At 40.6% G+C, this 18,473-nt stretch overlaps 2 protein-coding genes across 3 annotated transcripts; one reads left to right on the forward strand and one right to left on the reverse strand.

Moving 5' to 3' along the window:
- The first annotated feature begins 54 nt into the window (after window positions 1-54).
- On the forward strand, window positions 55-7,649 carry GLT8D1 (glycosyltransferase 8 domain containing 1). Of its 2 annotated transcripts, XM_010561597.1 has the most exons (10): window positions 55-108; window positions 1,479-1,538; window positions 1,649-1,747; window positions 3,138-3,354; window positions 4,030-4,147; window positions 4,684-4,768; window positions 5,004-5,116; window positions 5,683-5,849; window positions 6,035-6,147; window positions 6,811-7,649. In XM_010561597.1, the coding sequence occupies exons 2-10, from the start codon at window positions 1,523-1,525 to the stop codon at window positions 6,999-7,001; spliced, it is 1,119 nt and encodes a 372-aa protein (XP_010559899.1). In that variant the 5' UTR covers window positions 55-108; window positions 1,479-1,522; the 3' UTR covers window positions 7,002-7,649. The 2 variants fall into 2 exon arrangements, with proteins under 2 accessions (XP_010559899.1, XP_010559898.1); XM_010561596.1 differs by lacking the exon at window positions 55-108 and having other exon boundaries at window positions 317-1,538.
- A 1,756-nt stretch (window positions 7,650-9,405) lies between these two features.
- Window positions 9,406-18,352, reverse strand: GNL3 (guanine nucleotide binding protein-like 3 (nucleolar); the record flags this gene model as incomplete). Its single annotated transcript, XM_010561637.1, has 14 exons — window positions 9,406-9,734; window positions 9,824-9,905; window positions 10,232-10,443; window positions 11,008-11,144; window positions 11,902-12,044; window positions 12,708-12,891; window positions 13,270-13,357; window positions 13,884-14,019; window positions 14,991-15,094; window positions 15,990-16,125; window positions 16,628-16,711; window positions 16,889-17,002; window positions 17,658-17,795; window positions 18,275-18,352. Coding segments are annotated over 14 exons (1,725 nt in total), but the record flags the coding sequence as incomplete, so codon positions are not given.
- Between the last annotated feature and the right edge of the window lie 121 nt (window positions 18,353-18,473).

Consider the following 18,473-nt stretch of genomic DNA (forward strand, 5'->3'; position numbering starts at 1 on the left):
TCAGGCATCGCGGCGGACACCTGCGGCCCGTTGGGCTTCTGGTGCGTGGCGGCGGCCGCGGGGGCGGCGCGCTGCCGAGGTGGCAGTCGGCGGCGGCGCGGGCGGACGGTGAGGGGAAAGGGGGGGAGGTCTCGGTGGAGGAGAGCTGGGCTCGGCCCCGCCGGCCTCGGAGCGGGCCCCGCCGCGGCGGCGGCCGGAGGGAGCGCGGTTTGTGCTGCTGGGCGATGCGGTGTGACGGGGCGGGGGGGGAACGGTCGTGTGGCCGGCTTAGTGTGTGTGAACCGCGTCGCCGGAGTAACCGGCGTAGCGACGAGCGGGTGTTTTGAGTAGTTTAGCGTGGGTTTGTGTTTGCACGGACAGTAGTTTCTGGAAAAGTCAGTCTGTCAATGCTTTTAGCGCAGGCTGCTGTAGTGTCACTGAAGGGCAGAAGTGGTATGTAGGTGCGTGCACCCCCAGCACCGCTGCCGCCGGGCCTGAGGAGCGCTGCGTTGTACTCCCGTAAAGTAAGGCTACGTGTCCTGACCCATTTCAGTAGCCCTGTAGGCACGGCACACGGCATTTAGTTGTCGTGCCCGATAAACGTGTCTTCCCCGTGGGAGAAATGCAACAGCGGAAAGAAGATGGTTACGTCTGACACGTATAACAGTCACAACGCAGTTTGCAGTATTTCAATTTGGAGATTTTGCAGTGACAGAACTGTTGCTGTTCTGTGAATTTTGCGTGTTTGTTATGGTGTGAGTGCTTTCTGTGTGTTACTTGAGAGCTACTTCACATTCCACGTTATGTAGTTCTTGTTCTGACTTTACAATCACATTTACCGTTAAATAATGAATAAGTGTGTTTGAATTGCATACCAAAATTGCATCACGGCATTGTGATTTTACCCCCTTCTATAACGTGATGGTAACACCTTCTTTCACACTTTTGTGATCTTTTTTGTCCAATGACACTTCAGCTGATATGCTGTTACATTTCACGTAGAGAATTTCATGGTTTTGGAAGTGTATAATGCTATTTTTTAAAATCTTATAAACACTGTGTCCTGCCAAAATCTTGCTGTTAGTTATAGAAAGAAACGTATAATCATTTGCCTTATTGCTGAGATGCTTCCATTTCAGATAGTTAAACAAATTTGTTCAACAGTAAAGAAACCAAGTGTAATTTTCCAGATTCTTTTCAGATCACTTATGACTGCTAGAAGGAGTTGTTGTTTTTTTTCTGTCAGTGAAGTAAGTGGCAAGATCTGTATGTCTCCCTTTTTATCTCCGAGTTCTTCTTTAGATATGTCATTGTAGCTACATAGTTACTGAGATACCATACTCAGTTATTCAAATGTGACATACAGCTTTGTCTTTTTAAGAGAAGGAAACATTTGCTGCATTTGGAAACTGTTTGGACGTTCCTGGTGATAGTGTGCTATGCCTTGTGTAAGCATGCACTGGACATAGGAAGTGACTGCTGTATTTTTTCTCTTGCAGGTTTGCAGGAACCTTATGCTAATACATAAAATAACAGAATAAAAATGACATTAAGGAAAGGTATGTGTATATGTGTGTGTCTAATGTTTTTAAAATCTCTTTTGTACTTTTCTGAGTTTCCCAATCTTTCTCTGGTTATATTGATAAACTTTTTTCTTCTAAATTTTCAGTGAACATTTCCATCCTTGTAGTGGCTGTTGTCATATTTTTGCTAGTTCTTCATCATAACTTCCTAGGCCTCAGTGACTTCTTGAAACGGGAATTGTCAGGTACGTTGGGTTTTATTTTAATTTAAATTTTCTTTTCTTTTTTTTTTTTTTTTTTTTTAAGGTTGGCGGGAAAGCACATGCTCTGGCCAGGCAGAAACCACCACATTGCTGAAATAACTTATATGATAATGATCAATCATTTGTATAACAAGATATGATTTTTGTACTCTCTTATGAGTAGATCTTTTCCTGCTCTCATACCCAAGAAACTTCAGCTTGGTGGGCTTGTCTGTTCTTGCTGTCCTGTGACTTTTCTCAGCCAGGAAGCCAGGCAAGATAGCAGTAAGGGTTCCTTCTGGCTTTAAAAGTCATAAAGTTATGATTCATCTTACTTAGCAAAGCGATTTCATTTTCCAGAGTCCCCTTCTAAGAACTGCATGTGGTCCCACAGAGCCTCTCCATGTCCCCATTAACTGCCAAGCCCTAGTTTGCCACTCCTGGGAACTGTTGCTTCTGGGTAGCAGTTGTACAGGTGCTTCCCAACAGAGGTAGAATAAGCCTGACAGGCCTTAACTAGGAATGAGTTGAAGTCAAAGCTGTTGAGCTCTGTCATTAGGAAGTGGCAAACAGAGCAGAAGCTGAGCTTTGTGAACAGCAGACCACTGCCTGTAAACTGCCAAGTCCCTGTTTGCTATGTTCCTCAAATTCCCTAAAATTATCTAATATGTAATAGTCTACATCATCTGAAAGGTACCAATGCTGTGATAAAAAGTCCGGGTAGGGGTCAATTTGCCAGCTTTTACAGGTGATGTGGTCTAGTAATAAATTTCAATGCTGACCTCCCATTTTCCTATCTGTGCACTGTGAGTATAAATTCTTGTAGTTTCAGCTTAATATAGTGTGATCTGTGATCCCTGAATAAACATGAGCTGTACTTAATGCCTTGTTCTTTGGCGGGAAAAAATTCGCAACAGTGACTTTAATTTAGAATTTTTGTTTTCTTCATTGGTTCCTACCTAAGAGGAAAAGAAAAGATAAGAAAAAGAACGAAGGGTGATGTGGAGAAGACTAGGAAGGTGGTTAGGGTAAACAGGAGGGGGAGGTCAGTGAGATTATAGACATGGCAGGGGGGACCAAGGGTAAGTGCAGCTTACTGTAGTTTAAGCCTCATTTTAGTACCTTGTTGTGCTGTGTGTGAATATGTATGGTTAAATGCATGTAGTTTATTTGTAAGTGTGATGTTTTCCTATTCATTAACATCTCAGATTCTCAAGAGCAGGTGCTCTATTTTAAGTGTTTGATACTGGCACGCTGTAATCTACACCTCAGCTCGGACATCCAAGTCCTTGTGTAGTAGAAATAATTGAAGGTGTTAGGAATTTTAGTGTGGTAGTTATGTCTGTGTTTCATTTGCATAAACCAAGTATGTGATGCCATTTGTACTCCACAGATTCAAATCCATTAGGACTTCAGCCTATAGATTTCATACCTGCGGTTCCCCAGAGGCTGGCAGATGAAAGGAATGATAAGGAGATTTCTGTGGTCATTGCAGCATCAGATGAGAGGCTTGGGGGTGCAATTGCAGCCATGAACAGTATTTACCGTCACACCAAATCCAACGTGGTTTTCTATATTGTTACTTTGAATGATACTGTGGATCACTTGAGGTAATGATCTTTTCATTAGATTCCCACAATACTGTAAAACTTAAGTATCTCTGAGAAGAGGAGGAGCTGACTCTCCCTGGAACTGCACTCCTCTAAATTGCAGTCCTATCTGCTGCTGCTTATTGCAGCTTTTTGACAAGGCTGCTGTGGAGAGCCCTACAGTCATTCCTTCTGGTAATGTTTCAGGGATGGAAAAGAGCCATCTTTTCCAGCGGGGTTATATCCAACCCGTGGGGTTGGAGTTCATTGGGGGAGGGGGGGGGGGGTGTTGTAAAAAGTACTTCCTACATTTCATCTAAGCAATTCAAATGCTGGCAATGAGGTTTCTCCGTTTTTCTAGATTGTTCTTTGATCCTTTTATTTTTACCCACATCCATTCACACTGATACTTTTTGTGAAGGATCTGTGATAACAGGACCACATACTTCTAATAAAATAAGAAGCAACCTTGTACCTTTCATGTGTCACAGCTGTGCAGTATGCTGATGGTGGGCATACCCCTGCAGTCATACAGGACACCACCAACATCAGCCATAGATTATATTCTACATGTATGTTTGTTGGATAGGGAAGCGAGTGGCCAGATCAAGGTCTGTGTCATTGGCAATCGGATCTCTTACTTTTCATTTGATTTTGTTTTATTTAACAAGATCTGTGCCTTTCTCCTGTTTGCAGGCTGTGGCTAAGTAACACTGCTCTGAAAAATTTGAGATACCGAATTTTGGATTTTGACCCTCGTGTCTTAGAAGGGAAAGTACAAGTGGATCCTCAAAAGGCAGACACCTTAAAACCAGTGAGGATGATGTCGATTACTTTTTGCAATTATTAGTTAGTAACAATATATTTTGATATTGGCTTTTGAAGACAACTCGAGATCAAAACCAAATCTGTTAACATAGAAGCAATCTTTTATAATCAAATTCCTAAACTTCAGTAAGTTTCCAGATAGTGAGAGATGGATTTGAGTATCTACATATGCATGCCTAGTATCATTTTTTGCTGCTAGCTACAGTGAAACACAGCAGCTTGCATGTCAAGCATGCCAACACATCCGAGATGCTACAGATATGTGTGGAGAAATAAAAAATTCTAATATAGACCAGTTTAAAGTTAGTTTATCAATGCACAAATTCATAGGAAACCAGGAATTGATGGAACCTGTTTATTTTAAATAACTTCTAGGATATTGCTGCCTACCTTACTTCATTGATAGAAGTTGTCTTGGACCTTAGTGCCATAGATAATTGCCAGGAGTATCAGTCAATTTCACATCTATTTGGACAATTTTTCATTTAATTCTTCACTTCTTTTGCTTTCTTGTTTTCACAGTTAACCTTTGCAAGATTCTACTTGCCCAATTTGGTACCTCATGCAGAGAAGGCCATCTATGTGGATGATGATATAATAGTGCAAGGTATGGGACCCTTTCTTAGCTTTTTCCCCCTGGCCTTATGCTGAGGTCAGTATGCCATTTCTGACAGTAACCAAACACTTCTATTTCACAGAAAGATATAGAAACTTTGTAAATATGAATAAGTTGGATTAAACTGAGTGGTTTTTTTCTGCTGTAACAATGGACTGAACAAAAAGTCACTCAGTGCTTCAACAGGATTACTTTTAATTTTTCTGTGCATACTTCCATTTTCCAGATGATATTCTTGAACTTTACAACACTCCATTGAAACCTGGACATGCAGCTGCATTTTCAGATGATTGTGACTCAACCACTAATAAAGTTGCTGTCCGTGGGGCAGGCAATCAGGTTAGTTTTATTCTGATTCAATGGTAACAATACTAGAGATCCCAGGCTTTGGAAACAAGCACTTTTATTTTTTAATGTTCTTGCAGTTTGACTTCCAAATGCAGTGAACCTAAAGGTGTGACTGTCCCTACCCAAAACAATTTACTCTGATGTTTGTGTTACAAATGACGCTTGCAGTTTCTGTTTAGGCAAGGTAAAAGCACTTAAAGTTTTTGCTGTGCTTTACAATGAGGGCAATTCCCAGTGTGGAACAGCAGGAGGTCTTAGAACATTAGAGGGAGAATTTTTCATTTGTGAGTGTATAAAAAGTGCTTTTCTGGGAGTGGTACCATATTAATAATACGGTATTACGGAGACCATGCAGCATTCCTTAAAATATGTGGTTTATATAACCATATTTTTTAAATGTAGACCTCTTAAGCTTTCTTTCTCTCATTTTGAAGGAAGGTATTTGCTTTAACAACTTCAAGTTATGCTTGTCTGTTGGAAGTTGTGCGAAATTTTTCTTTAAATAGTAATTTGACCATATTTTAAGCTAATTTCTACTCTCTTTTTTTTTTCCCCAGTATAATTATATTGGGTTTCTGGATTACAAAAAAGAAACCATCCGAAAGCTTGCCATGAAAGCCAACACCTGCTCTTTCAATCCAGGAGTTTTTGTTGCCAATTTGACAGAATGGAAATTGCAGAACATCACTAAGCAATTGGAGAAGTGGATGGCACTTAATGTAGCGTAAGTACCCCTAAGCTGGGGGTGACAGTGGGTCAGGGGTTGGGTTATGGTGATGGCATTTAACTGTTAAATGAAAGGCTGTATGTGTATCTGTGGATTCCTGTCATGCAGCTGCAAGTGACAAATCAACTGATTTAGGGCCACACAAGCATCCTTTCCCAACTTTTTTTCATCTTCTCTTCCAGAGAGGAACTTTACAGTAGGACTCTGGCTGGCAGCATCACGACACCTCCACTGCTAATTGTATTTTACAAGCAACATTCCAGCATTGATCCCATGTGGAATGTCCGTCATCTCGGTATGTATGAAACATCTGTCACACTGTTCCCCCAGTGTGCTTTTCCAGGTCTGTAGCTGGACACCTAGTTGATGATGCAGCAAATGGATCTTTTCTTCCCCTATTTTATACCTTGTTCTTTAAGAAACACTGCTTTGCAACACCATCTTAGGGCTTGTGGGCCTGATCCTTCATGTTCTTTTTTTGAACTGCCAGGGGAATAGCTCTTGAATTGAATTACTCTCAAATTACTTCTCATTTTCCTCTTCTTTTTCCACATATATATTGTATCTGAAGGTGTTTCTTCCAAGACTGTTGAGAAAAACAGACATTTGTATCTGTTCTGCTAATGGTGAAACCCCAGTGCTGGGAGAGGTTTCTTAGGTTTTGTTTCCAATGAACAATTCATAGGCTGCTGAATACATCTGGGTATTAAGGGGGTTTTAAAGATCTTGGAAGTTAAGGCAGTACATAAAATAGATACCGAGACAAATCAAAGTGGCATTCAGCTGCACCTGATTATGTTTTTCATTTTGCCCTGATTTCTGCCTCCCATATCACCTCCTTTCTCCATAAATGACAACATTTCCTTTGTTGAAATCCTTTGTTTTGAAGTTAAAATGTTGCACGTTGGTGTTTCTGCTGCCTTTATTTCAGGCACTAATGCTTCTTTTTCAATAAAAGGATCTAGTGCTGGAAAAAGGTACTCTCCTCAGTTTGTGAAAGCTGCCAAGCTGCTCCATTGGAATGGACATTTCAAACCATGGGGAAGAACAGCTTCATATGCTGAAGTCTGGGAGAAGTGGTATGTCCCTGACCCTACAGGCAAGTTCAGCCTGCTCCGCAGACATTCAGAAGCCTATGAAGCAAAGTAGAGTCAATTTTAATAACTGATGGCATTTTCTCAGGAAAATTCTGGAGCCAAGCAGAACTTTTTTTTTTTGCCAACTTGTATTAGAGAGCAGTCCTTGCCATCTGGAGCACAAGGTGACGCACTTATTCAGGTGCGGTTCTGAAATGCACGGTTCAAAAGGAGACTCGCTTCACTTGTGTGACAGAAAATGCTACTCCAGCAACACTATAGAAAGCAAGGGAGGATCTCCACAAACTAGCACTTTTGTTAGTTCATTTCTGTCTATTGCACATTCTTCTGCTCTTTACTACAAGTCTTCTACAGGAGGATCACTTTGTCAGCTACAGAAAGGAACAGTGTCTAAGAACAAGCTGCAACTTCAGCTGGTGCTTGCACCACACAGATCTTGCACAGCAATGTACTGTAATGAAGAGCTGCTTGGGTTTCTTCTGTTTTGGTTGGGTTTTTTTTGTTTGTTTCCTTATCCTGTGAAGTAGTTTCCTCAACAACCCTTTCTTGCATGAAATCTCCCCCCAACCATTTCTGTGTAAGTCTTTCTTGCAGAATTCTGCAAAATTGAATCTTGTTTTTTTGAAAGATGAATTTTTCAAGTATTATTTCACTATGCAAAGTGGTTTTAACTGCCAGTGAACACTAAAACATTTTTTGTAAAGTGGTGGAGAAAACTTTGTTCAAAAATAAAAGCTAATTTTAACATCGTTGACTCAAACCTCAGGTAAATGGCAATCTGATTCTAGTCTTGATCTGATATATGAAGTGCATTTCCTTTGTACTTAAATACAGCAGCAAGTGTTTGAAACTGAAGTCAATTGATCTCGTCTTTGCGAAAGCAATCTCATTCTAAAATTGCACAAAACGTTTATTTTGGGAATCGGTCTGTATGAATTACAGATTAATTTTGTTATTATTAAGTTCCTCATAGCTCTCTCAAGTGAGCATGGCTCTGCTATAGAAGTTTTTCCCAGTGTGCCTTTCCCAGTCTGGCCCTTTAAACTCTCACCAAGCAAGATTCCTGTGCCCTTTTGCAGCTGGCTGCCCATCGTCTTTTCTATAGGTAAGTTGTTTTTTTTCATAGTTGTAGTGTTAAGTTTGAGTAGTGGCTATTATTAGCTGATCTATCCTGGCAGCTACTGTGCCAACCATTCCATTTAATACAGGTTTGAACTCAAGTTGTCATTTTTATTCAATAATACTGCTTGTGAACAATCTTCAGTATAAGGTGATTAGACAAAAGGCTTTGTGTTAATGCAGTGACAGGCTGAGTGTTGCATGGTCTGAGATACAGGCCAGCAGAGAGGGAAGGGGCTCGTTCATGAGTGTAAGTATGGTTTTAGGACTGCTTTGTAATTTAAAAGGATTTCCAACTGCTTGACTCATTGCAGTCGCTGTCTATAGTTCTGCTTCTGTCATGGATGGTGATCTGTGGTTTGTTGCCTATTGTTTCTTTTTCTGGGTTTTGATGAACAAGAACCATTCTTATCCTTGAAGTGGTTAGAAGTAATGAAATAAGTTCAGTTACCAATCTTTGAAAAATTGTACTAGATCACCTGACACCAACTGAATTCTCGTGACCAGGCTGTATTTTAGGAGGCCTAAATAAACTGCATGTGTCTGTGCTGCACTTGATACTTTTTTAAGCTACCTAGGAAGACTGTGCCTCAACATCCATTTAGGGAAAATACAACTATCTATTAGAGAATGCAGCAATCAGACCTTTAAGTTAATAGGAAGAAAACAGATGCGTAGGAGGAAGATGCTTGGTGTCAGGTGTTTATTCTAAATTCTTAATTCATTGAGCAGCTGCAGGGCCTCTTGGTAATTCTCTTGCTACCCCAGTTCTGCTATAGGCTGAGTGCACTAACACGACCTTATCGCACAGGGCAACATTTTGCTTTACAATTACCAGTTGTTGCCTTGTATAATAGATGTCATCAGGAAATATGTCTTTTATTCTAAAGCACTCTAAGAACAAGAAGCTTGTTCCCCAGTAAAGGCAGATTACCAATACCAGAACCTAGTTACCTTTCCCAATGAAGGTTCTGAACATAGAAAGCAGTACTTAGATAAAATACCTTATGTCTAGCTGAAGCACATAGCATGTTCTAGCCAACCTTTACATATGAAAGTTCTACAAGTTTTGCAAAAGTATACTGAAAAGTTACTGACTTAAGTCATACTCTAGGGGTACACTCTCTGTAATCCTCTAGGAAAAAACAATTAAATTTTATGAAGGGAGGATGAAAACTTACCTTGAAATTCAATTGCTTGAACATGACTAGAATTAAACATTTACCATTGTTTTTCAAAGAAAAAGACAAAGGGTTTATCCTTTTGAAACATCTTTTTATAAGGCAAAGTGAACAAACTAACACAGTCCATTAGGAATTTTTTAAAATAGGCTTTAACACAGGACATAAAGTTTAGGACTTAAAGCTGAATACAGTCTGTTTCCTAGACTTGTATAAAATCTGGAACAATCAAGGGAGATACACTATTATATACATTATTTGACACAGCAATAATTGTGAATCTTTGCAGCAGCTCTGGTATGCAGCATTCCTCCAACTTCTGCTGCAACACAAGTCTTCGTGACTGTTCTGAAAGCCAGTAATAAGTCTCCAAACAGTGTCTTCAAACATAATTCATTACACATAGTCTGTATTAAAATCATAGGCATCATCTTCATCTGCTGTCTTATCCAAGCTGAGTGATAGTGAATTGGAATGTTCACTTTCTGAGAAGAGAAAATCATGTGTTAGTGAAACCAATGCAAGTGCTGGAGTACCAGAGACTATCCTTCAAGCCAGGGTTTTTAATACAGACCTGCTATCTGTTTTTCTGAATTTGTAGGGCTTGTTTGTTGTTTTCCAAGCTTTGCTTTCCTGGTGACCTGAACTTTGGTTTCCTACAAGTCAGAGAGGTCAGAGATATGTGTTTATGCAGGTATTGCTAATGAAGTCTCCCATGCAAATGAAACCTAGCAGAGACTGATGGTAGAGGGGATGTCCCCTTGTATAGTTGGTCAGGAACACGCTACCTTAGAACTAACTTAGAACAATGTTGTTTCCTTAACTAAACAAAAAGCCCAACCCTTATGTCCAGGAGAAAAGTTTTTTGATTACTATTGGTGGCTCCACAGTGCCTACACATTCTCAGTTTACAGCAGGATACTGACTGGGTACTTGGTGTCAGGATCTAAACAGGCAGAAGCCTAATGAAACCCTGATTTACCTCTTTGACATCTTTTTCTTCTTCCACATCATCTTGATCATCCTCACTTTCTGTGAAATCCTCCTCTTCTTCTTCTTCTTCCCCCTCCTTGCCTGTTTCCAAGTTTTCCCACTCTGATGCTTCCTCTATCACTTTATTTTCCTCTATTGTCCCATCTGCCATACCAGGTGACTGGAAAATGATGCTGCTTGCTGGACTGGGGTATTTTAAAGCTGGGAAAAAATAGGAAGTGTCAGTTAAGTCACTGTTAGACAGCACCAGATGTAATGCCTACCCCCTGAGAGGACAGCCATTTTAGGTCAGGGCTAAGAAAAGACAGTCTTGCCCCCTCCCTTCCACAAGACAGCACTCCCACATAAGCAGGTAGAACAAAGGACAATTCCCTGAGAATAGCTTTCCCTGAGGCATCTACAGAAGACTGCTAGGAGCTGAAAGACTTGGATTTGAGTATAGATTGTACTGAGTAAAATGTATTTTGTTGGCCTAATGAGCCAGTGTTTATGTGCTCTTCAACATTCTTTTCCCCTGTTTCCTACTGAGAAGGGTTAGGTGAGATGAGCAGAAACTAAGAACTAGCAGGGGTAATTTGTGTTAAGACAGCACACAGATGCACTGTTCTCTTGCATCAGAATCCATTCCGTTCTTAAAAGGTTCATATTCACTGCATATTGGCAAAGCTATCATATAAACCCCAGGAGGACTTCCATTCAAAATCTCCCATTAGAACTACTACTACCACTCTTAATGGTAGCAGTGTGTTACAGTAACAGTCCTACCTTGAACAGTGGTGGTGTTTTCTTCTTCTAGGTTCTTTAAATTCCAACACTCCTGCATTTCAGCTATTTTGTCTTCTGTAAGATATGGTGGCGGTCTCTGAGATACTGGAGGTTGTGAGTGGTAGCTTATTTTAGCTCTGGGAAAATAAAATATCAGCATTAAAAAACAACCAAAGATAACATAGTTAAATCACTGTATTTAAAAATAAAACCCAGAGCACAAACCTCTCAAAGTCCTCAACCTAACTACTCATTTATTATTGTCTGCTTAACAGCAGTTAAATAGCTCTCTAAATTTGACTCTGAAGTTGTCAATAACACTGTTAAGTAGATAGCCCACTCCTGAGAGGAAAAAGAAATGGCATACTTTGTCACCACAAATCACTTGCCTGTAAAATCATGAGCTGCAAAAGCAGCTGAACCACTTGAGCAAGGGAAATAGTCACACTCAATTACCGATTCTGAGTTACGTTTATTCCCACCCCCAGAATATAGGAACCACTATAAATTTCCACAGAAAATTTACCATGTCCTTTCCTGTCTGTGTAAGAGGACTACATGGACTCAGTATTTGAGAGGAAGGCAAATTCCCCTAACAGAGTTATAGCAGAAGTCAGCAAACTGGCTATGGAGTAACATGCAACATGCTCTGACCCTTTCCATATGCCCTTTACTACTTTAGAAAATTATCCATGGTTGGCATTCTCTAAATCTGTTAGCCAATCCAGCTCTCTTTACCAAAGTAAAACGTGAGAAAGCAAGAAAAGGAAAAAAGAAAAAAAAAAACCCAGTCTCTCCTTTCTAAGTACTTCACAGGACTCAGGACTTCTGCTGTGCTGGATTAACAGTGTGAAAAAGGTGAGCAGCATAAAGCAAAATTCATAGCATACCTACCCTGTCCAGTCACAAAGTAGTAATTTAGCTATATTCTCCATGTCAGGAACACCTCCCTTTTTCAGCATACCCCTTTTCTGAGCAAGTAAAGTCAAAAACTCTTCAGTGTTCCTGAAATCTGGGATACTATAGTGCATCATTACCTAGTGCAAAAGAAAATGGTAGATTCAGAAAGAGATACCCACTTTTATCTTAGTTTTAGGAATAAAAGAGCAAATCAAATTGGATTACAATGAGGATGAACAACTATGTGAAAAGCTGTTTTTCTCTTGCCTGTGGGAGTACACATTACAAAGCAAAGTGTCTACTTCATCAACAAATTCATCTGCCATTCACCCATACTAGTGGGTGGACAGAGACAGCACAGTGGTTAGTGAAAACACAGTTATCACAGAACTGAATAGGGATCAGGCTTAAGTTAATTACTTGAAACTAGAGTGAAATCAGAGTTGGATCTGAGGTCTTCACTGTAATAATAGGAAGCAGTGAGAATATCTTCATTTTTCACTCTGTGATACTGTAATGAAGTCTTAAAAGCAGGGTTTTTTAAAAATCAGAAAAGTTATTGGGAAAATAGACTCTGGCTGACAGGATCCTGGCATGCTGTTTCTGCCTTCTGTTTATAAGGATGAAAGATCACACTTAGCATTGGATACACTAGCCAAAGTTTGCTACTCTGTATGGTTAGGGGAAAGCAGTGCAAAAGCTACCAGAATTAGTTGAAGTAAAATGAACTTTCGTTTTGGCGTAAGCAGCCTACAGAGAAGTCAAATTCAGTGAGAGATGGGGAAGAAGATGGAGCTCACCTGCTGTTTACTGCAGTGATTTAGAATGGCATCTACTCCTTCAAGCGCATCTGCTGAGTCTGATTCTTCAGTGTCTATGATACTTCTCAAGGCCAGTGCCAGTGCACTGTTGGAAGGATCGGCAATTATACTTGGACTGTCTAACATCTTTGTCTGTTTATCAATGTGCACAATTTGCATGGACCTATTCAGAGAGAAAGGCACTGTTAGTAAAGATAATCAACTAGCAAAGGACTGGTAATGGTGAGGAATGCAAGACAAAGCTCAGCATTGGATTGAATGCACTTCATCCAGAGTCAGTTTCAGTGCTTTCTCATCATATGCTTTGTGTAGGACAGAAATCTACATGTACCAAAAGAGCAAGCTTATACACTGTATTCTCTCCTAACAGCTTGCATCACACAGATCAGTATCTTTCACCCTGGAAAACTGAAACATGCATTTAAACCTGCACACAGGGGCATACTTTGCCCCTAATGGGTGGAAATTGTACACAAACAAACTGAGGTGATCAGAACACAAAAACAGAGAAAGGAACAGCTTTTTTTCAGACTTGGCTTACTTGGTAACACCTCTTGCTAGGCCAACATTGCAAGCACGAACTCCTTTAAGACTGTTGATTATGCTGCTCTTTCCCACATTAGGGAAACCTGAAGAAAACCACATTAAATCCTTGTAAGTTAAATAAGAAAACTCAACCTATGTAACACTGACCAAAACTGCTTCTTCCAGGTGTCTTTGTTAAAGTACATCTTCAGTGTGAGATCAGAGTTGGATCTGAAGTCTTCACTACAGAAGTAAGACAAAGTCTGTATCCTCATTTCTCACACTGATAATAAAAACACTGAATGTAACACCACAAATCTTAATCAGGTAAGAGGAAGGCAGTGCAAGCTGCATGGTATGTAACCCGTTTCTCTTGTTTCCCTAAGTTGGTGAATCAGCTAAGGCCTCACACAATGTGGCTTCCACAGATCACACACACTACATGCATTTAAGTGCAATGTAGATTGCTGTCAACTGAAGTACTACAATAGTGAGTCTTAGATGAAGGTAAGAATAATGACTAGAAAGCCCATTACAAAGTTATGTGTTAGTTGTTTTACCCAATTTATAATGCAGGATATGAAAGCTTTATGGGAGAAGGAAACTCCTCCTGTCTCTCCAAACGCTTACCTACTACCCCAACCTGAATGGCTTTGTTTTGAGTCTTCCCATGCTGTTGAAGAAGTTTCAAAAGGCATTTGCTTCCAAAACATTCCGTGGTTCTTGATAAGTCAACACGTGCACGTCTTTTTTTGAACTGTTCCTGCTACAGGATTCAAAGGCAAAAAAACCCCATGGTCAGGAGCTATTTAGGAAGATAAATAAATCTAAGCATATATATTTATCTACTGTAATGTTTCCAACTCCTGTCCTCTATTAGATGATGTTACTGTGTTCTTCTAAACAGAAGAAATTAGTTTAATAAGACATTGGCTAATCAGTTAAGTGACAGTAAAAAAGGTAGCTGTCGACTACTAAGAGAAAAAGGAATGTGAATCGATGTAGAGGTGTCGTGATGTCAGTTCAGGCTGTATTGCAGTTTTGTTGTGCAACCATAAAATAACCATGTATGTTTAGGTGGTAGAATTCTTAAATCTGCAACTTCACTCAAAAGACTTCAATTTTTTGAAGGATTTGAAGACTTGATCTCTGCATTGCGGTTTCTGCGCCATTTCACAGGAGGGTCTATTACACTATGCTGTTATCAGGGTTAAGGCATGTGAAGCTTTATGTATTAATACACATTCAGTTCAAACGAGCATCTTCAAAGAGTTGAGACTAGGACACAGGGAGCTAACCCCTTTATACTCTTCATGAAGTAATGTCAGGTGCTACCTTTATTGATGGCCAGTCAGGATGAATGCAGTAGTACAGCCTGCACCACTTTATCTACAAAACAACTCAGATATAACTGGTGCAACCATCCTATGTAGAAGATGAAAAATTCCTCATCTTCCTCCCCTCACTGTCCTTCTTACAGTAGAAAAGAGACTTGCTTCTATTCTAGTCCAGCATCCTGGGCACAAATAACAATATGTATTTCAACAGCAAGAATTCGCCCACTGTACCACAAAGCTTAGTCAAAGTGCACAGGCATATCCATTAGTCACAGCAGTATAATCAAACAAGGGGAAAAGGAATTTTAAAGAACAAGAGTTCCTGTTTCTCAACACGTTTCAACATGTATGATTGCAAACACATATGACTTAGTCATGAAACAGCCTGCAGTGCTCTTACCATAGTCCTGTCCTTCATCAGCGTTGCTGATTTAAAAGCAACCGTTGGAAACTCCTTCTTCAAATAATGCAACCATTTCTCTAAGTTCTCCTTTGGCACTAAATCTGGAAAAAAAGCACAGTCCTTTCACTTCTGTGAATCTTAAATGTCACTGCGTGGAGGAAATCTAATGTATCAGGAGCCAGGCTGCATTTTGTCCATTTAGTATGTTTCTTTACTAGGGTTTTCAGCCAAACATTACTTGTCATGAAGTACTGGGTACGTTCCCCAAAGGCACCCAGTGTTGCAAGTTTTAGTCTTTATTTTCTGCCTCAAGCAGAACATACTACAATTACATTTTTGGCCCCTTTGTCAGGTTTTTAACGCTGGGGTCTTGCTAGGAGACTTTTTATGGTATAGAGTGATGTTCTGTGAAGGATTATCCCATCATCCCTGCAAAGACTGCTCTAATACAAAGTACCCTTTGCTCTTGCTCTTTGTATTTTCTTTTTTTGCCACTGGTAAGTCAGTAATTTCCAGCCTTTTTAGCTGGTTTCACCTGCTTTTGCGTGGATTCTTTCATACAGCAACGGAAGGCTGAAAATACTTCCCAAAGCCAAATTTCAACTCCAACTATTGCATTGATTTGCTGATCCTTAACTCCCCATTGCCTCAGTGGAGACCAGCGTTGTGACCTCTGCCTGCTCACCTACGTTCACAAAAATGTTATAAAAATTTTAAGATGTTTAACTTCTGTCAAATTTGGCTGAGACTGGCCAATGCCTTCAGAATTTATTGCAAAAGAAAGGGGCTAATGTGCATTTATGTCTGTGGTGTTTTCTTAGCAAACTAGACCAAAAGGCGGAGGAAATGTGACCCCATCAGTAGGGCAGCGAGCTCAGAGTTGGATCTTATGTCTTCAAAGGAATCTCAGATTCCTTTAAAATCTTCTTCATAGCTCACCTACCACAGAACCGCACAGCGACCAAGTAACACTTCAAGGAAGCCTGTGCTTCTTACCAATTTTGTTCAGAACCAACAGTAGCTTTTTGTCTCCTCCAGAGCAAGTTACAGCTTGCTCCAGTTGAGGACACCGGCAGCCCATTGGATCTCTTGCATCTAAAACCTCTAGAACCACATCTGAGGCCTCAATTACCTAGGTCAGAAAAAAGAGAGAAGACTCTCAAATAAGACATGACAGACCATTTGACAGATAACAACTGGAACAGCTGTGGCTTACAACAGTTACTGTTGAATTTCACAGAATGATTGATGAGGTTTCATATGACTGTTCTTGTTTGAGCTCCTTTCTTCTGAACTACAAACCAGAAAGCTGAAGGAAGGAATTTTCATCTTTTTCCTCCAAAGGCAAGAAATCATTAGACACTAGTACCTCATTACTACAAGAGCTCTTTGATCACTCAGTATGTACTGACATTGGCCCAAGAAGTCTAACACCTCAAAGTGCTGGATGTCTCACTAGCTCACACCAAGACTGAAACCCTCCCAGTTTCTGTGGTAAAATCCCTTACTTCAGTGTTGCAAGTTTATCACAAGCAACCTTTATACTCTCTAGCAGCTGCACAGTAATGCAAAGAAGGAAAATAACAAGTGGTCTCATTGCTGACTCTTATATAAAAATAGTTGAAGCGTCTCACCTTCTTGAGCTCCCTGCAGAATGATTTCTTTGAATTTTTATCCAGCAGTTTGTTAGTCTTTGCTTTAGATTTGCCAGAGGATTCCTGAATGCAAATAAAAATGAAAGGGAATGATTTAACTGAGAATTAGCGTATTATACTTGTGTGCCTATACAGCATGGAAATACAACATGTAACATACTGCTTATGAAGATGTAGTTTCAGGATTACTTTTTTTGCTTCCATAAGCTTCAAAGAATCAAAATCATACCAGACACCTACCTTTCCCTCTGCTTTTTCCTTGACTTTGGCTGCATTCTTTTTAGCTTCAAGCTTCCTCTTCTTTTCATGTTCTTTCTGTCTGTTGAGCTTCTGCTTTTGTTTTAGTTCTTCAAGCTGATTACAAACAAAAACCCAAGCCAGATAAAACACATTTGAAGGTGGTAAGGAAGACTGTTCTTTCTCCCTGTTTACTTATTTCTGACCAAAGTTCCTGAGACAGCTTAGTTAGAATTCATGGCTGTCCAAGTGACACTGGGAACTTTTTTTGCATCCTACTCTGGAAAGAATACTGTTGCCTTCAATTGCCTTAAAACCAGAGGCAATACATCCATTAGCTAGACCTCAAAATAACAGCCATGCAGCAACGACATTACAACTGATAAGGGTGCTGCTCTCGTGTCGCATTACTCCACGCTGCAGACAGCGGATCCTTATTTTCTGTATAATCACATAATGCCAAGACTTAACTTCTAGCATTCTGATGGGACACCTATGTATGTTAGCATCACAGGCAATTTGGGTTACATTAGAAATGAAACTTCCAGCATGATTTATACATACAGTGACGAAATGGAGGTTAAAAAGAAAAGAACTGCTACACACTGTATAATGCTGGAAATAAATATATTATTTTTCAAAAGTATACGTCTACTAGGACCATTTACAATCTACCATGATTGCACCTCTGGGTGCGCACGTGCACACAAAGCTTCCTTGAAGATAGGGATGGTCTCAGTTCTTGTCCTCTTTACCACAAACTGTATTTTACCCTCTGCTTTCTTTGCTCCGCTTCCCGTAGAAGCTCTTCCTTAAATGGTGCAGCACTGGGAACACCGGGATCTTTCTTGGGCTTTTTGCGTCCACGTTTTTTGGCCTCCTTCCTGACTTTTCGGTGGTGTTCTCTGATCTGAAGACAGCAACAAGAATATTTCCTCAGTGTAAGGCAAAAAAAAAAAAAAAAGGGTTGTATCCTTCCTCTTTACAGATACAGAGTAAAAAAGGGTACGTTTCTGACTTGAGATTGAAGTCTTTCGATTGCATAATGTCTCGTTGTAAAGCTACATTTGAACGTACCAGCACAAAATAATGCAAAATGGAACGACGTAAAAAATCTACACTCTTTTCTACATCGTCCTTCAGCCTAGGGCAACTGGAAAGCAAATTCTTCACTACAGTCGAGACTCCTTAAGGTTCAATGTAACATCCTTGTTGTGTGCACGTATACGCACAACATGTTTCCGTAATAATATATAAAAAAATACTTTTAGCGTTAAACTAGTTAGCATGGAGCTTTGATTAGAAAACGACACCCCGCCCCTCCCGCCCCGCTCCGTGGTGCAGGGGCAGCCCGGGGGGCTCCCCACCGCCCCCAGGGCCGGGACTCACCTTCTTCTGGATCTTGTAGCGCTTGTGGCAGGTCAGCCTCTTGCTGGCCTTCTTCAGCTCTGCAAGGCACCGCGTCCCTCAGCGCCGGCTCCCCCCGCCCCGGGGACAGCCCCGCGGCTCACGGGCGCCCGGGGAAGCGGCCGAGCTCCCCCCGCCGCCCTTCCCTCCGGCCCCGGTGTCTGTCCGTCCGATTCCCCCG

The sequence above is a fragment of the Haliaeetus leucocephalus genome, unplaced genomic scaffold (genome assembly GCF_000737465.1).
Source record: "Haliaeetus leucocephalus isolate CR32 unplaced genomic scaffold, Haliaeetus_leucocephalus-4.0 Scaffold148, whole genome shotgun sequence".
Taxonomy (NCBI): domain Eukaryota; kingdom Metazoa; phylum Chordata; class Aves; order Accipitriformes; family Accipitridae; genus Haliaeetus; species Haliaeetus leucocephalus.